At 40.7% G+C, this 18,333-nt stretch overlaps 1 protein-coding gene across 1 annotated transcript in view; it reads left to right on the plus strand.

Annotated features, from left to right (window-relative positions):
* The window catches only part of STARD9 (StAR related lipid transfer domain containing 9), a 113,074-nt gene that overhangs the window by 91,717 nt on the left and 3,024 nt on the right, over nucleotides 1-18,333 (plus strand). The window contains exons 24-33 of the mRNA XM_037393598.1: nucleotides 432-11,657; nucleotides 12,464-12,661; nucleotides 13,437-13,617; nucleotides 14,549-14,695; nucleotides 15,332-15,437; nucleotides 16,059-16,201; nucleotides 16,810-16,874; nucleotides 16,963-17,168; nucleotides 17,560-17,639; nucleotides 18,042-18,200. Of these exons, the coding sequence (XP_037249495.1) occupies nucleotides 432-11,657; nucleotides 12,464-12,661; nucleotides 13,437-13,617; nucleotides 14,549-14,695; nucleotides 15,332-15,437; nucleotides 16,059-16,201; nucleotides 16,810-16,874; nucleotides 16,963-17,168; nucleotides 17,560-17,639; nucleotides 18,042-18,200 (12,511 nt within the window). The remainder of the gene's footprint in view (nucleotides 1-431; nucleotides 11,658-12,463; nucleotides 12,662-13,436; nucleotides 13,618-14,548; nucleotides 14,696-15,331; nucleotides 15,438-16,058; nucleotides 16,202-16,809; nucleotides 16,875-16,962; nucleotides 17,169-17,559; nucleotides 17,640-18,041; nucleotides 18,201-18,333) is intronic.

Here is an 18,333-nt window from a genome sequence, read left to right on the forward strand (position 1 = left end):
GTTAAAAGATCGAGGCACTAGGGTGTCTATCAGAACATGGTCCTGGAGGCAGGAAAACTAAACTAAGCAGCTAAACTCTGCTAAGTGGTTTTCTGTGACATAGAGCCATTCTTTATTTTTAACTAATGTTTGCAGCTACTTGAGCCTACAGAGAGACTAAATTTCAAGCTACACCATGTAGCATTGAGTTATTCCTTTGTGTTGCAGAACATATTGCAGGGTATCTAGGGGACTGTATGGTAACTGTCAGAATTTTCTTTTTTTCCTCCTTTTTGTTTCTTTCTGCTAGAATTTAGAATTTGCTTTTGAAAGGTATTCAGATTGTTGTTTCATGTGTTGTTACTCTTAACTACAAGACATTACTGATGTGGAAGTGGTTAAATATGTTATTCAAGCAAGGACTGGGCTTTATTTTTTCTTTATTTCCATAGCTGTTTGTTGAAGAGGGAGACTGTCTCAAAGTTATCTACCTCATCAAATACTGATCAATGCTGTGAAGGCAGTACAACAGGGAGACTGTCATCTGTAGAATATCTTTGCAGAAGAGGTGAAGACGTTTCTGGGAGTGATGACCTTAATGATGAAAAAGGGATCTCCTTTTCAGTCCAGAGGCAGCTAACTGAAAAACAAAAAACATCTTCATTTGGAAATAAAAAAGTAGAAGAAAAAGACTCCAATGATTCAGCTATCATGGCATATAACAGAAATGATCAAGAAATTGAAAAGTTGGATAATAACCCAGGGCAAGCTGGATCTCCAAACCAGACCTCTAAAGGCCCCTCTCCTGATCTTTTTAAGGAGAAAGATGAGCCTGAAACCTTTATTACAGGGACAAGAATGACAAAAGCAAAGGTGCTAGGAGATTTAAGTCAGCCTGTAATTAGCAGCCTAGAACAAAATAGAGCTCAGGTATCTCATAAAAAGACTAGAATGGATAGCAATGGAAAAGGCCACAGGTCTTCTCCAGAAAACTTTCCTAAAGAAATGAAGAAAACAGTGTATGGAAACCCACCATCAGTGCATCTAAACCAAATGGTCAAGAACTGGAAGAGAGAGCCAAACTCAGCCTTGCCGAGTCACGAGAAATCAGTGGAACAGCAAGAATTTCTGGTGGTAGCAACATCAGTAGGAAATCTCACTAAGATGAATACACATGCACCACTCTCTTACGTCGAAAAAAAGTGGCACAGTGCTGAGGTGCTAAATGCTGGAGTACCCAAAACAGCAACAGATGTGCTGGGCAACTGGCAAGAGGATGATGAAAATGAGATTTCTGATACTGACAGTTCCTATTCTGTAGATTCTCTGTCTTGCGCTTACGCAAAAGCTTTCACAGAGAAACTGAAACAAGAGGATTTTGACAGAAATAAATGTCTTGCCAACCCAGAAGATTCTGAGAGTGATGACAGTCAAATGTCACAAGACTCTCTGGTAGAAAAGGAAAATAAAACCAAAAAGCAAAATACAAGTCGATTTCACAAGTCAAAGGCCCACCATGAGCCAGCTAAGCTTTACAAAAGCAGAACAGATCACCATGTCTCATCTTTGGTGACATCATATGCATCTCGTAGGAGACTGGGAAAGCCTGAAAGGAGCTTTTCTCTCGACAGTTTAGCTGATGGAGAAGAGATGCCAGCAGAAGATCCAGTAGAAGAATCCAAATCTGATTCATCTGATGAAGTGCCAGCAGAGATTTTTTGGAAGTTACAAACTCCTAGATCACCAACTATACAGACTGAGGAAGACCATGAGTCCAAGACCTGCGACGGAGATACAGAAAGGACAAACTATGATCTGAAACTGAGCAGTTCCTTTTATTTGGACACTAAACAACAACCTGCTTCCAGTAATGCTTGCAAGCAGTTGCTGAAGGAGACAGAAGTCTCCTTTGTAGAACAAGAAAGGTCTCTTGATAGACAACTGTATTACACAAGTGGAAATCCTTTGCTTACTGCTGATGCTTGGTCTTCCTGTGACTCAAAGGTTGATATCAGCAGCCCCAGAATAACAGTGCCTTCTTCCCATGAAAATTTGGAATTTCAAGAAGCTCATCTGTGCTCTTTGAGCGAACCAGAGCTTTGGCTGAAGAAGGATGATCTAAAGCAGTCAGCTGCTGAAGTTTGCTTTGTGTCTGGCTCTAAGCAGATACACAGTATTACTCATTTATCACATCGCATAAACGAAATAAACACAGTTTTCTCATCTGACACATCAGAAGTACCTTTACCTGAAACAACAACTGCAAGCATTGTTCCTGGGAGCAGATCATTAAATAAGATTCTTAAGGGATGGACACACTCTAATGAAAATTCTTCCTTGGAATCTGAAGACATAATGTCCTCATTTGTCAGCTCAGTAGGACCAAGCTCCTCTTTTGTTCCTATTTCACCAAAGCATGATTATTATAAAAATTCAAGGTCAAATCATCCTGAACAAGAACAAATGAGTGAATTGCCTACTTATAGGTCTACCACTGAATGCACACAAACATTCAGCTGTTTTGAAAGCATCTCCACTGCAGACTGCTTGTCACTGGTACCTGGGAAAGAGGAGGATTCTCTCTCTACGACTCACCCAGACCTGCCAAAAGATTGCAATCTGAAAAAACCACCTTTTATTACTGTGTTGCCAATGCAAGTTTTGGAACAGAGAAACGGCTGCATAGATGCAAATTTAGAAGATGATTTCATCAGAACTTTTGAAAAAGATGACCTCAATGATGACTACAATAACTTGATGACAAAATCAACAGATTCGGGCAGTACAAGTGCCTGTGTCAGTGCACCTGCTGCTGAACCTTCTACAGGACTTGCTCATAATATGACCTCACCACAGACACCTGCAGTGAAACAAGTCCAATTTGGAACCCACGGGCAGCTTTTTCCGAGAGGGGAAATACCAGCATGTTGTGATGAGGGTTTCTTTCTCAGTGAATTAACAAACAAGAACTGCTCTCTAGTAAGGAGTTATGAGCTTCAGACATTGGCTGGACAAGGAGCAGAATCACCTGTTACAATAGGTCTCCTCAGATCTGGGGAGAGTAGTTTGGAAACAATGCAAGAAATGGATTATGAACAAATAGCTGCAGAAGAAATAACAACAGAGACAGATTTTTCCTCACAGAAGACAACATACCGATGTAACCCTTCAGTTGTTGCTTGCAGTGCAAGTTATGACCAATCTGCAACACCAATAGAGATGTCTCAAAAAGAGATTATCTGTATGGAAATAAGCACAGATAGCTTGGCAGAGATTGTGCCAGAGGTGCCTTCATTCAGAGATAATGAAGAATACGAATCAAAGGATGAAGACTTGTCTTCACTGAATCATGAATTCAAAAGCAAATCTGTTTCAAAAAACTATTCCCATGAATGTGCTCTAGCAGAGAGTCGGGCAAGTTGCTCATCCCAACAAATTTCCAAAAATTCTACATTATGCATTGGTAATATAGGAGAAGAAAGCAGTGAAAGCAAAGAACACAATATCTTGAATTCTGAGGCTGTAGTTCAGAAAGAATTTTCATCCAAATATGAAAACTTAGTGGTAAATGAACTAAGTTATCTCATAGTGAATGTAAATGGGAAAGACACGGAGTCCTTCCCCGCCGATATTTGTAAGAGTACAAATGATTTTCTCCCAGAATCCAATTCAAGCATTTTTTACAAAGCTTCAGCAAAAGCTAATCTTTTTCAAAGTGCATCTGAGACTGAAAGTTACGATAAACGACTGGAGCATGTCACAACAGTGAAAGGAGATTGTGATGCTTCATCTAATCTTACTGTGGAAGTCAGTGCCACAGAAAGTTGTTCTGATGCACGTTCTGGCTGCCTTTGCACAACATGTTCTTCAAAATCAACAGGGCAGAAAACCAGTACACATAAGATGACCGACATTTCTGTGGAATTTGATGCAGCCATTCTCTTGGAAACAGAAACACAGAACAAATCTTTACTTGAATCAAGAGAAGAGAAAGAGGCCTTTTTGGAAGGTGATTGTCCGGAGGGTATCTTGCTTGTTGATGATGTAAACTCAGAGTCAGGGAGAGTATTTGAATACAACACAAATACATCAGCTACTGTTTCTCAAGAGGAGAGTCCATACATAAATAAAGAATTCAAATTTTTAAGAAACCCAGAAGCTGATCCAGAAGAAACTGTGACTTCTTATGATAATACAAAAGCAAACACTGATGAAGAAATAAAATTAATCAATAGTGCAATCAACTTTGAAAAAAATGCATTGGAAATTAAATCCAGACAGATTGAAAGTTTACCTGACTACCCAGTAGCCAAAATCCAAAGTGTAACTGAAGACAGGAGCAGAGAGGATTTTAAAGGCATTAGTCTGTCTCAGAATCCAGAAAAACCTATTGATATTGTAGCTTGTGAAGCTCAGTGTGAGTTTTATACAAATCTGTGCCTGACACATGAAGAGGCTGAGAAAGATGAACTCCGTGTAGCCAGCACTGGGTTAGAACACACGCGGGAACCAAAAGCACTTGTGCATTCTGGCAGCCAACTTGAAACAAGCAGCTTTTGCCAAAAAGAAAACAGCAAGAAAACAGAAATAGGTATTTATTCACCAGCATTTTCTGTTGCTCCCAAAAACACTGCTTCAGCTGCGTGTTCCCGCATGGCAGATACTACTCAGAATACTTCAGGCTTCCTTAATACTTCTGAGGGGCTCTTACAGATGAACAGAACAACAGAAAATGTGTTTAATACAGAGGACGTAGCTGCAACAGTACTAATCACAAGTAGGCAAGGCAATGTTTTAGCAAAACCTGAAAATGAAGGAGGAGAAAATTCTAGCAATTTATTGAAAAGTTGTGTACCATGCTGTTTGCCTCAGGAAGACAAAATTAATGAATGTGATGAGACTGGGAGTGAAAAACAAATTACCATGACAAACACTGAGGGGCTGATTGTCACAAGGCAAGAAGTCATATGCACAGATGAAAATGTTTTATTTACTAAAGAGTCTCCAGCTGTACATCAGATGTACTGTGACAGAGATAACAAAGAGAAAATTTTAAATCAATTTAAGATTCCTGAAAGATACCTGACAGCTTCAGGACTAGAACAGAATATACTGTTAGAAGATGATTCAAGATACCATGACCCTACTGAAATGAATGAAGATGGTGGCTCAGTGGACTCTGTTACAGATACAAGTGCATTCATGAAAGATATCAATGCATATGAATATTCAGTTGATGATAGTACTCGTATTGGCCAAGATAGAATTGAACAAGAATTTAAAAGTCTCCACATTAAAGAGGACAGCCATATGTATATGAGTTGCTCTATGCAATATCCTGAGTGTGGTGGCACTTCAGAAAACTTGAATGTCAGTATTGTTAGAAGACCTGGTATTTGTGAATTGGATCCAGTAGGCTCCAGAACCGAGCAGGAGAAAGTGCATTTGATGAATCTAGTACAGATGGCCAAAACAGACAAAGAAAAGCAGATGTTTGTAGAAAACACGGAGGAGGTAGAACTGATAATTTTACAAAAGCTGAATGAACTATTCCCTGAAGACAGAGGCAGCTGCCAAATAACGCGTGATGACAGCAGATTAAATGAAATCTTAACAGAAAGCCAGTGGGTGTCTACCAGCTTTTCTAGAAATAATGAAGATATCAGCAAGCAACAAAATCCGCCAACAACACTACTGACGTCTACTGAAAAAACCCAAGAAGTTTCACTTAAAGACTCCCCATTCCAGTCTGTAGATCATCTTTTGTATCTTGGAGTCGGTGATGATTCCCATCTTGTTCAAGATGTTCCCACTGCATTGAAAAGACATACAAAACTGTCTAACAGCAGTGTGGGAACTGGAGCTGTTCTGCCTTACTATGAAACATTTATGGAGAGTGAGGTCTGTGCGGGTATGCCTGTTGCAGTCAACAAAGTGGGAGAAGACAAATATCTCCCTGATAAAATGCAAAGAAAGAATGTAGCTTTTCTGCAAACCAGGACCACACAGGACAGGCAGGAGGAAGAACCCTTTGAATTTAACAGTGCACCTGATTATGCCATATCTGGGCAACCTGGCAATGAGAACACCTCTTCCACCCCCTACAGTGCAGGCGGTCCTCAGTCTGAAGCTGCTGTACTTCAGCAAGGGGCCAAAGGAAACTCATTTTCCTTGGAAAAATCAGATTCTTCTGAAGATGTAATTCAGGATGTTAACAGCACTCATGAAGAACACAGTGTGGATTTAACGGTTAATAAGCTATCAAAATACTGCCTTAATTGCGTAGAAGATACAGCTCAAGAGGAAAAGGGTACCATTGGGCCCGATTCACTGCTCTTGGATAATTCAAACCTGCATTCTTTTTCAGAGAAAGAAGTGATGGAAGATACAGGGGGGCAGGAAATGCATTCTTTACTAGAAATCTCTACACAAAAAATGTTTTACAATATTAATACAAGTCAGAAAGTACTTCACTCAGGGACTTTATCACAGCATGACGAGGAGAAATTTTTAAGCACAAGCTATACTACAACAAACAGTAAAAACAAAAATGCAAATTCTCCTGGCGTAGCTGGGTATCAGCATGAGCCCAGAGAAAATCAGGGACACGGGACTTCTGAAGAGCACTGTGTAGACCAACCAGGCAGCACTGTTTCTGAGAATGCTTCAACCCTTTCAGAAGGCCTGAACAAGTCTCCGTGGGAAAATCCACATTATAGTAAAGAGTTTCTAAATGATAATAGGAACTCAGGCATTTCTGAACATTCCCCTGGTCTCCTGAATCATCCAGCATCATCTGCAGATGTTCTGATGGCCAGCAATGGAGACAAAGGTAAAACCGATGCTGTTCTCTCTGAAGAAACTAAATATTTTGAAAGTGATTCAACAGTTTCAAGTGTATCTGTAACTTTTCCTGACGTTTCTCAAAAAGGAAATGAAAGGAAAAATAATTCTGCAGTTGCAGAGGCTACATATGCTCAGAACAATAAACTCCCTGAAAAAGTTGTGGGAGCAGATCAAAAGGAGGAAATAATTCAAGGTTCTTTCCAGAATTGCAATGACATAGAAGAAAATAAAATTCATGAGTACTCAGAACACTACAGTAACACTTCTAGCGTGACTATACCAGAATCGGGCTCACTTGCTTTTCAGAGCCAAGGACGGACTGGCAGCAAAGAATCGAAGTCTCATCCATCCTACCTTGCAGGTGATGCTCCAACTGATAAACCACTTCAAAGCTCCAAGAACTTCAGTGCTTTTGACACTTCTTGCTTACTTGATGACTCAAAATCTCTAATAATTAGTCAGCTTGAGGACTCACTTCAAGACACCTTTTTGACCGAGCAAGTGTCCTCCAGTTCTGCAGATGTGTGCTCTGTGAAAGACGGAGGTTTTCCCCAAGTATTTGCAAGTGACAATCACCCATCCTTAACACCATTTTCAGAATCATTTTTAACTCCAGATATAGGCCATGGTGAAACTGGCATATACGATATTTCACATAGAAGCACATCGAAACAATCTCCATTTGCTGTTTTGCAAATACAAGACACTCAGTCTGATAAGGCTGTGGTATTTGACGAGCCAATACGTGCCTCAGGAAGTATTTTACTTTCTCTTGCAAAAGAAAACAGGCATTGTCCAGTATCAGACACAGACTCTACTTCATATAAACATTCTGCTGCAGATGGGGAACCTGTATATGGAAGTAATCATAAAAAAATTGACAATGATATAAAAGTCGATCAGCACTACTGGAGTAAAGTTTCACCACAAGAAGCTTGCACAGAACACATAGAGCAAGTACTAAATGATAGTTCTCTTTTGTTACCATCATTACCTTTTTGGGATACTGGAAGGGCAGTTCTTGTTAAAGAGGGACAAATGAGAAAAATACGTAACAGAAATGAGGAAGAGCTGCATTCAAATACTGAGGCTGAACATTTTGCAGTAAAGACAAAGCAGAGACAAACATTAAGTAGAGAACCTGTTGAAAAGCAAACTAATGCGTCCTCAAATTCTGCAAATGAATTAATAGGCTCAGAAGTTACAGTGTTGGAAAATCTAAATCCAGAAGATGTTGATGTGGATCATGAACACACCTGCAATTTGTTTAGTCCAGCATATCCCACATACAGCAGAAGCACTCATTCCAGGCGACTGTATCACACGGTGTTGGGTTTTGAAAAAAACCCTGCAGATGTGCAAGATAATTGTCAGTATATGCCTGCAGGTGAACAGATAGAACAGGTGCCAGACAAAACAAATACAGATGGTAGAAAAGAGATTTTACTTTGCAAAAATAATACAGGTTCAAGTGTTGATAGCCTTGATGCTGCTGCTGATGCAGACAATTGTTCAACAATGGGAGATGCTACAATGAGGAATAAGACTCTGAAATCAGAAAGACTGAAGTTTTCTGTAATGAATAATGAAAATACCTCTGTAAATTTTTCACCAGAAGACCATAATTTGCTTCCTCAAGAATCCAAATTGGTGCAATTCAGGAGCAAAAGATCATATTCTACTACACGGAATACAAAGAGCTGTAAACAAAGTGAACAGAGACCTTATTTATACAGTCACAGACTATCAGCCCCAGCTATTGCTGTCTTTTCTGATACAGAATATACTTTGGAAGCTTCACCTAAGGGAGATCCTTTGTTATATTCTGCATCTAAATCACTACAAGATTTAAATATGAGTGTAGAGCCTCCATCACCAACTGAAGATGATCTTCGTGGAATTGAAAGATTTTCAAAGCAGGAATCAAAGAACTTTCTACAGGTTAAATCTAAACCCAGGTTTCAGCAAAGAATGGCACAAACTAAGAAGCTTGCAAACTGTGACCTCAAAAATTTGCAAAATTTTTCAGCAAGAACCCGAAGCAGCCAGTCTTTACAGGACTGTAGTACCCAATCTCCATTGTCCTTACAGCACACAGCTCACTGTTCTGTGGGTGTAGAAGCAAATGTTGGTTCAAAGAGTAGTTCTGTAGCTCAGTGTAGTGAAGGGGAAGTTGAAGAAGCCAGATACCAGCCTGAAACAGATTTATTTTTGCAAGACAATAAAGATGCGATGCGTTTTAGTTCAAGTGATATCAACCCATATATTCAACCATGGCCACAAGGTGGGTCATGCAGGATTGGCTGGAAACAGTATGTTTTTGGAAGTGCAAGTGATGTCTCTTGCAATCAAATTCCCTTAAACCTGGAAAATCGTAAAGTTATGAGATGTTCCAGTGTAGACAATGGATTGAATTCTCAAAATTCTCCTTTTCACTCTCATCTCAGTTCATATGCTACAGCAAAAGTTCTGTCGAGCACTTTAAGCAGCATTGAAGGTCTTCAAGGATGGGACAGTGTCAGACAAGACTTAAAATCTGCATACTCAAGTGACAGTACCAAGCGATATAGCAACGCATCCAGTGAGATATTGGAAACTAATCCAGAAAATAACACTGCTGAATTTGAGAATCCTTCTGCACAACCTGGTAACTCTTCAGTTCAGGTTGATGAAATTGTACTATTATATCCTTCTGAGTCTGAAAGGTCTGCCAAAAAACTGCCAGGGATTACATGTGAGCAGGGAACACAAACAACAGCTACAGGAAGGTATAAAAGGCAGAGAAGACATCAGAGAAGCTATACAGATGTTTCTGCAAGAAAGCAGGAAACAAACAGAGATTTATTTCATCAACCTTCTTCTTGGACAAGCATGCAGAATCTGTCCATGCATCTGTCACAGCTGCTTCAGAACACTTCTGAGCTGTTAGGAAATCTCTCCCAACAGAGTATTATAGAAAATGAGCAGAATGCCAAAATCAATGAAAGAGGAACTGAAGAGTTTGTAAAGGTTACTAGATCAGATAGCTGCACTCAGACTACAGCAGATGTAGGCACTCAAACTGAGATTTTGGAAGAACCTCAAAGCAAACACAAAGAAAAACAACTGGAGGCAAAAATAGAAAATGAATTGAGGGCAGCTCAGGCAGTAAATACTGATTGGAAAGGAATAGGTGCAGATGCAGTAGGTAAGATTCCCAAAAGGAAAGAGGAAACACTCTCTCTTGAAGAAAGAACACAAGAACGAACAGGGATGAGAAATCTGGGTAATCCTGACTTCCAGGATAGTCTTGACAGCATTTTGGAAGACTCCTTTATGAGTCTGCCACTCTTACCCAGAACCTCCACTCCTAACTTAGATTTTCAAAAAACATCACTAAATGCACAGCAGAATGTTACTTCTGCTAGTACCAGAGTTTCATCTGTCACATCGTCTTCGTTGAGTTCAGGGCAAGATGGCTCCTCATGCACTGTAGTTAGCAGCCCTACTAATAGCACCGCTCAATCTCCAGCGTCTTATGCTCGGGATAAAAGAAGTGTTGGTGAACTGGAGGTCCCAGCAGAAAGAAAATTTTGTTACAAAAACACCCTGCTAGTTGATAGGGCCTCTTCCCCTATTCTTACTCTTAGTGCTAGTCCCAGCAGCCAGACTGCTTTTAGCAAGTCTGTCTGCCCTATTAAAGAGCCTCTTGGACATTCTGGTGACACTTCAAGTCCCCGTCACAAGCAGAGAAAGCAGAGGGCAGGTCCACAGTCCATGCAACCTCGTGTGGACAATTTTTCACAGACAGAAACAGACACTGAATCTAGCACTTCCAGAGAGCATAAGGGTGTAAGAAAGAAATTGGAAAGTTTCTCAGATAAGAAAGCAGCCAAAGAGCTTTTGGGACAGGATGCTTCAAAAGACTTGGAACAACAGCCCAGAGTCATGGTTGACTCCCATGCTACCATTTGTGCAAAACGGCTGTATCACTCCAGTAGTATGTTGGAGGTGTCGGGCCATAGGGAAGTTTTAACAGGAGACCTCAGAGACCCACTGGCACATTCGCTTCATTGTATGTATGTCACAAGGGGAGGAAGAGGTTCTTCGGCTGGAATCGCACATGAAAGATATGTTGGTAATTCCGATACTGCTTTGATTCATAACTGCCCACCTCCAAATGCTGACTTACTTTTTAATCAAAAAGCTAGTGCCACTTTTTCAAGTCAGACAAATGCTGGTGTGTCCTCAGAACCTCTGGTAGAAGCATCTTCTCTACAATTTCACGATTTCTTCTGGAAAAATGAAAACAGCTGCCTTCCCCCCCTCTCTGATGTGAGCGATGTGCAAACTTCCTTCCAAGACGACAATACAGGTTCTGTCAGTGAAAGTGAATGCGACACTGAAATTCCTCTCAACAAAAACACTACTTTTGCAAAGCCTTACAGACCTCGCAGCTATAGCCTCCGTGACTTACCCATACACAACAAATTTAGCAACTGGTGTGGTGTTAAGGGGAGCCATCCTTCTTCGTTACTCAGCTTGAGTGGCAGCGTGACCGATTTACGAAGTCAGGCAGAAAAGAAACCTAGAAGCACACGAGCAACAGAAATGGAAGGGAAGGCCCAGCTTTGTGACAGCAGGAGCAGAGAGATCGAGAGGCTTCAAAGAGAGCGCGCTCAGATCATGTCTGGCATTCACCTGGATCTGCATCAGCATCCCCTCACTGTGGAACTGACCGAAGCAAAGCTCAATTACGGCATCGGGGAAACAGACGCCCTGCTGAAGGTCCTGCAGAGTGGAACTACCGATGACCTGGTGGCAATTCCAGTGAAGCAGCAACTTTATGAAAGGTAATTACTTATTAAGTATTTTGAATGCACTTCCTGTACGCTTCATGCAGCATAAAGAGCATTTAGTAACGAGCACTTAAATCACTTAGTCACACAGAATGAACTATATGTGAAGGGATACAGTATTAAGCTTACTTTATATACAGTTAAGTAATGCATTTAAGACAAAATTTTGGGCTGACTTCAAGAAAATAGGGAAAAGTTTAAGAATCCAATCTAGTGTCACCTCACTCAAAACTTCTAGCAAATATAAGAGTGATCATGAGTACCTGGTGATCGTGGGAATGTATTTTGTTGATGAATTGCAATGTAAAAATAATGGATACATGCTGTTTATGGGAGTATCTCATTTGTGCTTCTGTGAATAAATGCTGCTGTATGAATATGCAAAAACATTTTTTTATACCCCATAAATATACAAAATTATGAAAAAATCAAGATCCTAGATGCTTGCAATTGGATTATAGAACTCAGTTTAGGAAGCTCTTGTAACTAAAAATATTTAGCAGTAGCTACGTTAGCCTCTGTCTTCAATTTGTCTCTCAGCCATTACAAATAAGCAGTAACCAAGACCCTCTTAAGCATCTCCTACCATTATAAAAGCAGTGGAGTTTTAGAATTTCTGCATCATCTGTCACCATATGGCCAAAGGGGTATTTGCAAAGAGTGTGTCTGGTACTAGGTTCCTATAAATTTGACATTACAAAGCTACCTAATATTTAAGTGTTTTCTGAAGTACAGGGTTGTAAAGGTTACTAGAAATGTATAGGGTACATTTTGTTGCTCTAATCATGTTTCCCCAACAGACACATGAGGACTATTGAAACTCTGAGGAAAGAAAGGGAAAAAAGGCTGCAAAGATACCAAAGAAGCCGAAGTCTGAGTCCTCAAAAGCATTTAAGTCTGTTGCAGACACTGGATGCAAGTCAGAGGGATCTAGATCTCCCCAGCAGACGCCGAGAGTATCTGCAACAGCTGAGGAGAGATGTGGTAGAAAATACCAGGTAGGGCATTACGAACCTCTCTTTCGGCCTGGTGTGCGTTAACTGTTCACAGTGGGTGCGCATTAATGGTTCTTGCTGACATCTGAGACTTCTGTGACAGAATTCTTCTCAATGCAGAAGTGTTGAACTTTGCGACAGAAAGTGCTTTCAGGAAAAACGTGGCTGATTTTAGAAAACATTCATTGAAATATTCTGTCTAGTTTATTTCGGTCCATAACAAGCGTCTAATTTGTTTTATGTGTATGATTTATGGGGACAGCCAAGTATTCGGTCTTGACTCATTACAGACCTGTCTGTCTTCTTACTCCTTCACATACTTAAAAGCCAGAGGAAATAGCTTCATGTTAAATATCGAAGAGTTCTGCAACACTTTACCGTTTGGAATTTCTCATCCTCCACCATAGCCCCTGAATGACTTTTGCTGCCTTTGAGGAAGGTCAGGAGACAGTTATTTTCCCAACACAATTATTTTGTGTGTGATATGCCAAAGTGGTAACCTTAGATCATTTGGAGAGCTGACTCAGAAACCAGTGCAATTTCTGGAGTAATCTCAGTGGTAAACTGGACTTGCAATCTGAATAATTTTCCAAGGTTAATGTCTGTGCAGCCTTTAGTGAGCAAAGAGAAACTTTTTGGAGGCTAATCTGGTGGGGGTTACTTGCTTTTCTGGCAAATTTTCCTGTTCTGTGTTGAAAGATTATTTTCTCATGGTATTTTGTCAGGTGGCCTGATTTCAAGTAATTATGTGTATTTTCCCACTTACCTATCCTTACAGAGTTCAAGAACCAAAAAGAAGCATTCAGCATCCTTCAGACATTGAACTGTTGCTCCGAGACTACCAGAGGGCACGAGAGGAAACCAAAACTGAAATTGCACGAGCTAGGGACAAACTTCGGGAGAGAGCTGAGCAAGAAAAAAGGCGCATACGGGAGCAAATATTTTCTCAGTTACAGAAGGTGAGCATTACGGAGGAAACCATTACGCGTTCTTCACATCAAAGCATTTTTTTAAAAGGCTTTGTTCCATGGCTAAGTAATTCTCCTGTTCGATATGCATCAGCATAGAAAACCCAAAGAATTAAATGCAAATTTGTGCTTTAAAAAGATCTCAGTAATACTGAATGATAACGTTCATTCTTCTGAACTACATCTTCCTGAAGCCACATTTTATGTGCAAGAAACCCTAACGTTTTCTCACTGGATCAAGCTTACACAGCCATCCTGTGGGGCATCTGCCCAGTCCATGGAAGAGTTTTGCTAAATAAACTGAGTTTATTTCAGTATGTACTTAAACATACAGGTCTTTTGGGGTTTGTTTTTTTTTTTTCCTGTTTCTCTTTTTAGATTGTCTTCCATGTGTGTTTTTGTCCTGTACTTTTGGTTTTTTCTTCTGCATTTTGTTACCCATCTGGCACAGCCCAGGCATATGCATTTTTCTCCTGGATGCAAGGATGTGGGGGTGTGTCTGTTCTGCCCCGTTTCTGACTATACTTTCATGCAGTAACCTTTGTCACTGCCTGACAATGCAGCTTCAATCACACCTGCAGACCTCCTCTCCTCATTCGTGTGTATCTGGCATAAAATATGGTGAATGCTTATTTCATTGCTCTGCACCCATTTTCCATTGCATTTTCCCTGACTGCCAAGTTTTACAAGGGTGTTTTGCTCTATGGCTTATATAATCTTAGTCTTTCAGACGAGCCCGCTTATTTAATACTTTCTGTATGGCAACAGCTTTTGTCCTGTCAACACTACCTGAATGAAACGACTTAACTTCAGATTATTCTTCCTTCATCTCTTAGTGCTGTTATCATTGTTTTGACTAGCTGTTGTGCAAGGTGAGTTTTGCCTGGTGTTTTTGTTTGTAATACTGTGATACCTATTACAGGAAGAAGCAAGGCTGAAGACTCTTGCAAGTACAAGTAGTTTATGTACAGACTCCAGCCTCAGCCTCTCCTCTGGCCCAACATCTGGTTACAATAGCAGTAATACTGCTACATATACTGCGAGTAACCTCAGCAGCCAGGAAGGACAGGTGAGAAACAGCTGACTTGTGTGACTGATGTCTCCTGATGTTTCAGCAATTACAGAGATAATGTAGGAACAGAAGCGGGTTTTTTTGAGATGGCTCATACTCTGTCACAACTATCAAACAGGACAAGTTTCTGTCACTAGTACACAAGAGGGGTGACATGGGGTGGAGGGAGCACTGCCATGTAATTGCAAAGGACAGTGGCACACTTATTTTTTCAAGCGGTGGGGTTTTTTACACTCAGATAAAAACCAGATAGTGTTGCTATTGCCAGGAATGGCACTGTCTGTCAAATGTTTTGGAAGCAACAGGCCTTCTCTTGTGATAAACAGAACCCGATATTCTCAGTGTGGCTCCCTCAGTGATGCACACACTGACTTAGGAGTTTGTGTATGTGAACACGGACCTTCTTGAAGTTACAGTTTGGAGTATGCACCTGTGCTAGCTCCTCACACTTGGTTTGCTAAATTTCCTGAGTCAGGGTATCATTTCATAACGAGGGGAAAGGCAAAGGAGTTACCTTCTGTTAAAGAGAAGCTTCCAAGCTTGTAAGGCACATTTGCTACAACTATTCCATTTGCTATGTAACATAATTTATTTTTCCCACTTCACACCCACTTCTGCTCTTTCTTAAATCAGGTTTCTTCTGGAAATGCTTTGCTTTCAAGAGATACACGAGGTCGTTCAGCTGTTAGAAATAGTCAGCTTTATGTGCTAGAGCAGCTGCAGAAGGATTCAACATTTGGTAAGAAAAACATAAGTCTGCTAATATTTTGAGTTGTATCGCAAAGCCTAAATGAGATCTGTCATTTATGCAAATCAAAATCTAATTTGATTGTAGGTATCTTGAGGATGTCCCTACCATTGCATGACTTAAGAAAAATACTGTTACCAGTAGTCAGAGCTTGCTTAGAATTTCATGGAAAAGTAAATGGTGATTTGGTCCCTGTGAAGTTGGTCTTTTGATCTGGTGATGTCAAAGTACATTGTTCTGAGAGGCTATGAGGACCATGCTTTGAATGAACCAAGGAAGCAGGCGGGGCAGGGAGGGGTGTGGGTGCTAAAGATGCAGCGAGTATAGGATTGTACGTGCAAGTTCTTATTTTTATCCTCAAAACCGAGGTTGCTTGCTCTTCTTTAGGTTATTTTAATAGCTTGTATGTGGTAATAACTTGTTAAACTTGAGTAACACAAGACGTAACTGCAGTGCAATTACCAACACCAGACTGTCTAGAAAAGGGATGTTACTAGTCCTTCATCTGGATTGGGTGCTCCAGTGAAGGGTTTAAGTCCTTACAACTGCAGAATAGTGGTCGGTTAACTTTTTTTTTTTAAAATTCCTCTATGGCTTTTTCGTTTCCTGCAGAAGCCGGCAGAATTCAGCCACCCCTTCCTTCTAGCAGCATCAGCTGTAGGTTCACTCATGGATTAACTATTTCTGTCAGCTCCTCTTCAACAAAAGGATACCAAGATCTATCCAAACATATCTTGGCTAATGCTACCACTGAGGTAAGTAAACAAGCAGTTTTCACTTATTCTCTACCTCTTGCTGGAAGTTCTGGCAAAAATGTGTGGGACACGCCAAGTTACCTGTTTGTCAGTTACAGAGACACACACGGGATGATTTTAAATGGCAGGGGAAAGTGAGCCAGGCTGCAGCAGTGGGTGCGGAAGAGACTGCTGCACGGCAGTTGAAATGTTTGAGTGAAGTGGCTGAACTCTTTTAGTGTCCATAAATTCCTACGACATCCAGTGCAGGTTTTATGTGTGCGTGTACGGCAAGAAGTGAGTGTGCAGCTGGAAGGAAAGCATACCAACTTTGTATTTCAGATCGGGTGGAGTCACTTCGTCATTTGGAGATACAGGCTCCTCCCGTCTCCCATTTTCTCACAACAGTTTAGGCTAGTATACAGGCTACATTTTATATATATTCTCCTTCAGCAGAGAGTATGGCAGGTAAGTCAGCCTGGCTGTTAGTACTCCCTAGGGATTACTAAGCACTGTAAAACCATTTGTGGTAAGGCCTGCTTAGAAGATTGTGTAGCAGCATGTAAAAGCTGAACGCAGTTTATACAGCTTTCTCTTACCCGTACATTTGTCATTGTTTATTTTCTAAGGTAATGGCAGCATGCTCTCATAACCTGAGGAACCTCTACACCTGCCAAGCCGCAGCTGGTTGGAAGTAAGCTTATGGCAGATCTTTACAATGGAAGGCCCTTCCATGTACCTGGCCCTTTTGTGTGCAAATACCCTTCGTTTGTCTTTGACAGATATCAATGTACAGAAAAAGAGGTGCAGGTTTACTACAAAGTCTTCCCTTCAGCAACAAGGCACGGGTTTCTGGGCGCAGGAGTGATAGAAAGACCTCTTCCCTACGTGTGGGGACTAGTGAGAGACCCTGGCAAAAGGCATCTGTATGACAGAACTATCAACACCGCTCGAATACACAAGAAGGTAACCAGCCATATTCAGCTGGGTGAGTATCAACGCGAATGGCTGGCCGCCATTAGCATTGTGTACTTTCTCAGCTCAGGTTGCCAGCCAGGGAGAAATTTAGAGGCATCTTACTTCATTTCTTCAGGTTTGAATAAACAGTCTCATTATTTAATACAGAAACTTCAGGTTTGCAAGACTATTCCAAAGTAAGGATAATATTAAACACGTCTTGCTGCAGAAGCACAGCTAGAGACAGTGGTTTAAAAATAAAAACAAACCTTAAGTGGCTTGAAAGAACATCTTAATGACACATTATAGCATATTAACTAGAGCTCTGCTCTTTAGCAACAAGAAATCAAAATAAAGTATGCACGTGCCTTTAAGTCTAATTCCCCATGTTTTTGGTTTTTTGGGTGTTTTTTTTTTCACAGTGTATTTAGTGACTGATACCTCCCTGTGCTACCTAAAACAACCCCGGGATTTCTGCTGCATTACTGTAGAAGCCAAAGAGGTAAAGTGAACGCTCCCTCTGAAGTGTAGAGGAATAATTGTTTTGAACTCATGGTTCGAGGACAAAGGAGAGAAGGAAGGAAAGTCCATGCTCACGTTTACAGAAGTGACAGTGTAACAGGAAGAAAAGCCACACTGATAGGGCAGAAGCGAACCATAGCTAAAACAGCCTCGTGAATGACAGTCACCAACCAAGCCCCTTTTTAGGCAGTAACAGCAGTGTAGCAGTATATTCTGGTTACAAACATGCAAGAGTATGACAGAAAGTTATTTCATAAATAACATGAGAAATATTATTTCTTTTTAAGTGATCTGAGAAATATGCCTCATGGCAAATAAAAAAAGTCTTACTCTATGCATAAAAATTTTTCAAATTGTCATCTTTACGCTTTGTCACACGCAGGAGAACTTGTCCGTCTTGGCTATTCAGTCTGTGTATGATGCATCCATGCCTCACCCGTGTAAGGAAGTGGTGAGAGGGGAGATTTTGCCAAGTGCTTGGATACTGGAACCTGATGTAGTCAATGGAAGAGATATCACCAGAGTTATTTACATGGCACAGGTAAGGTTTTGCTGTATGTCCAACTGTGAATGCAAAAAGCTATTATGTATCAGCCATGAAGTGACTAAAAGTCACCTCCACGCTGTTACCTGGCACAACGTACAGCAATGCAGACAGAATCTTACTGGGCTTG

The sequence above is a fragment of the Falco rusticolus genome, chromosome 7 (assembly GCF_015220075.1).
Source record: "Falco rusticolus isolate bFalRus1 chromosome 7, bFalRus1.pri, whole genome shotgun sequence".
In the NCBI taxonomy this organism is placed as follows: domain Eukaryota; kingdom Metazoa; phylum Chordata; class Aves; order Falconiformes; family Falconidae; genus Falco; species Falco rusticolus.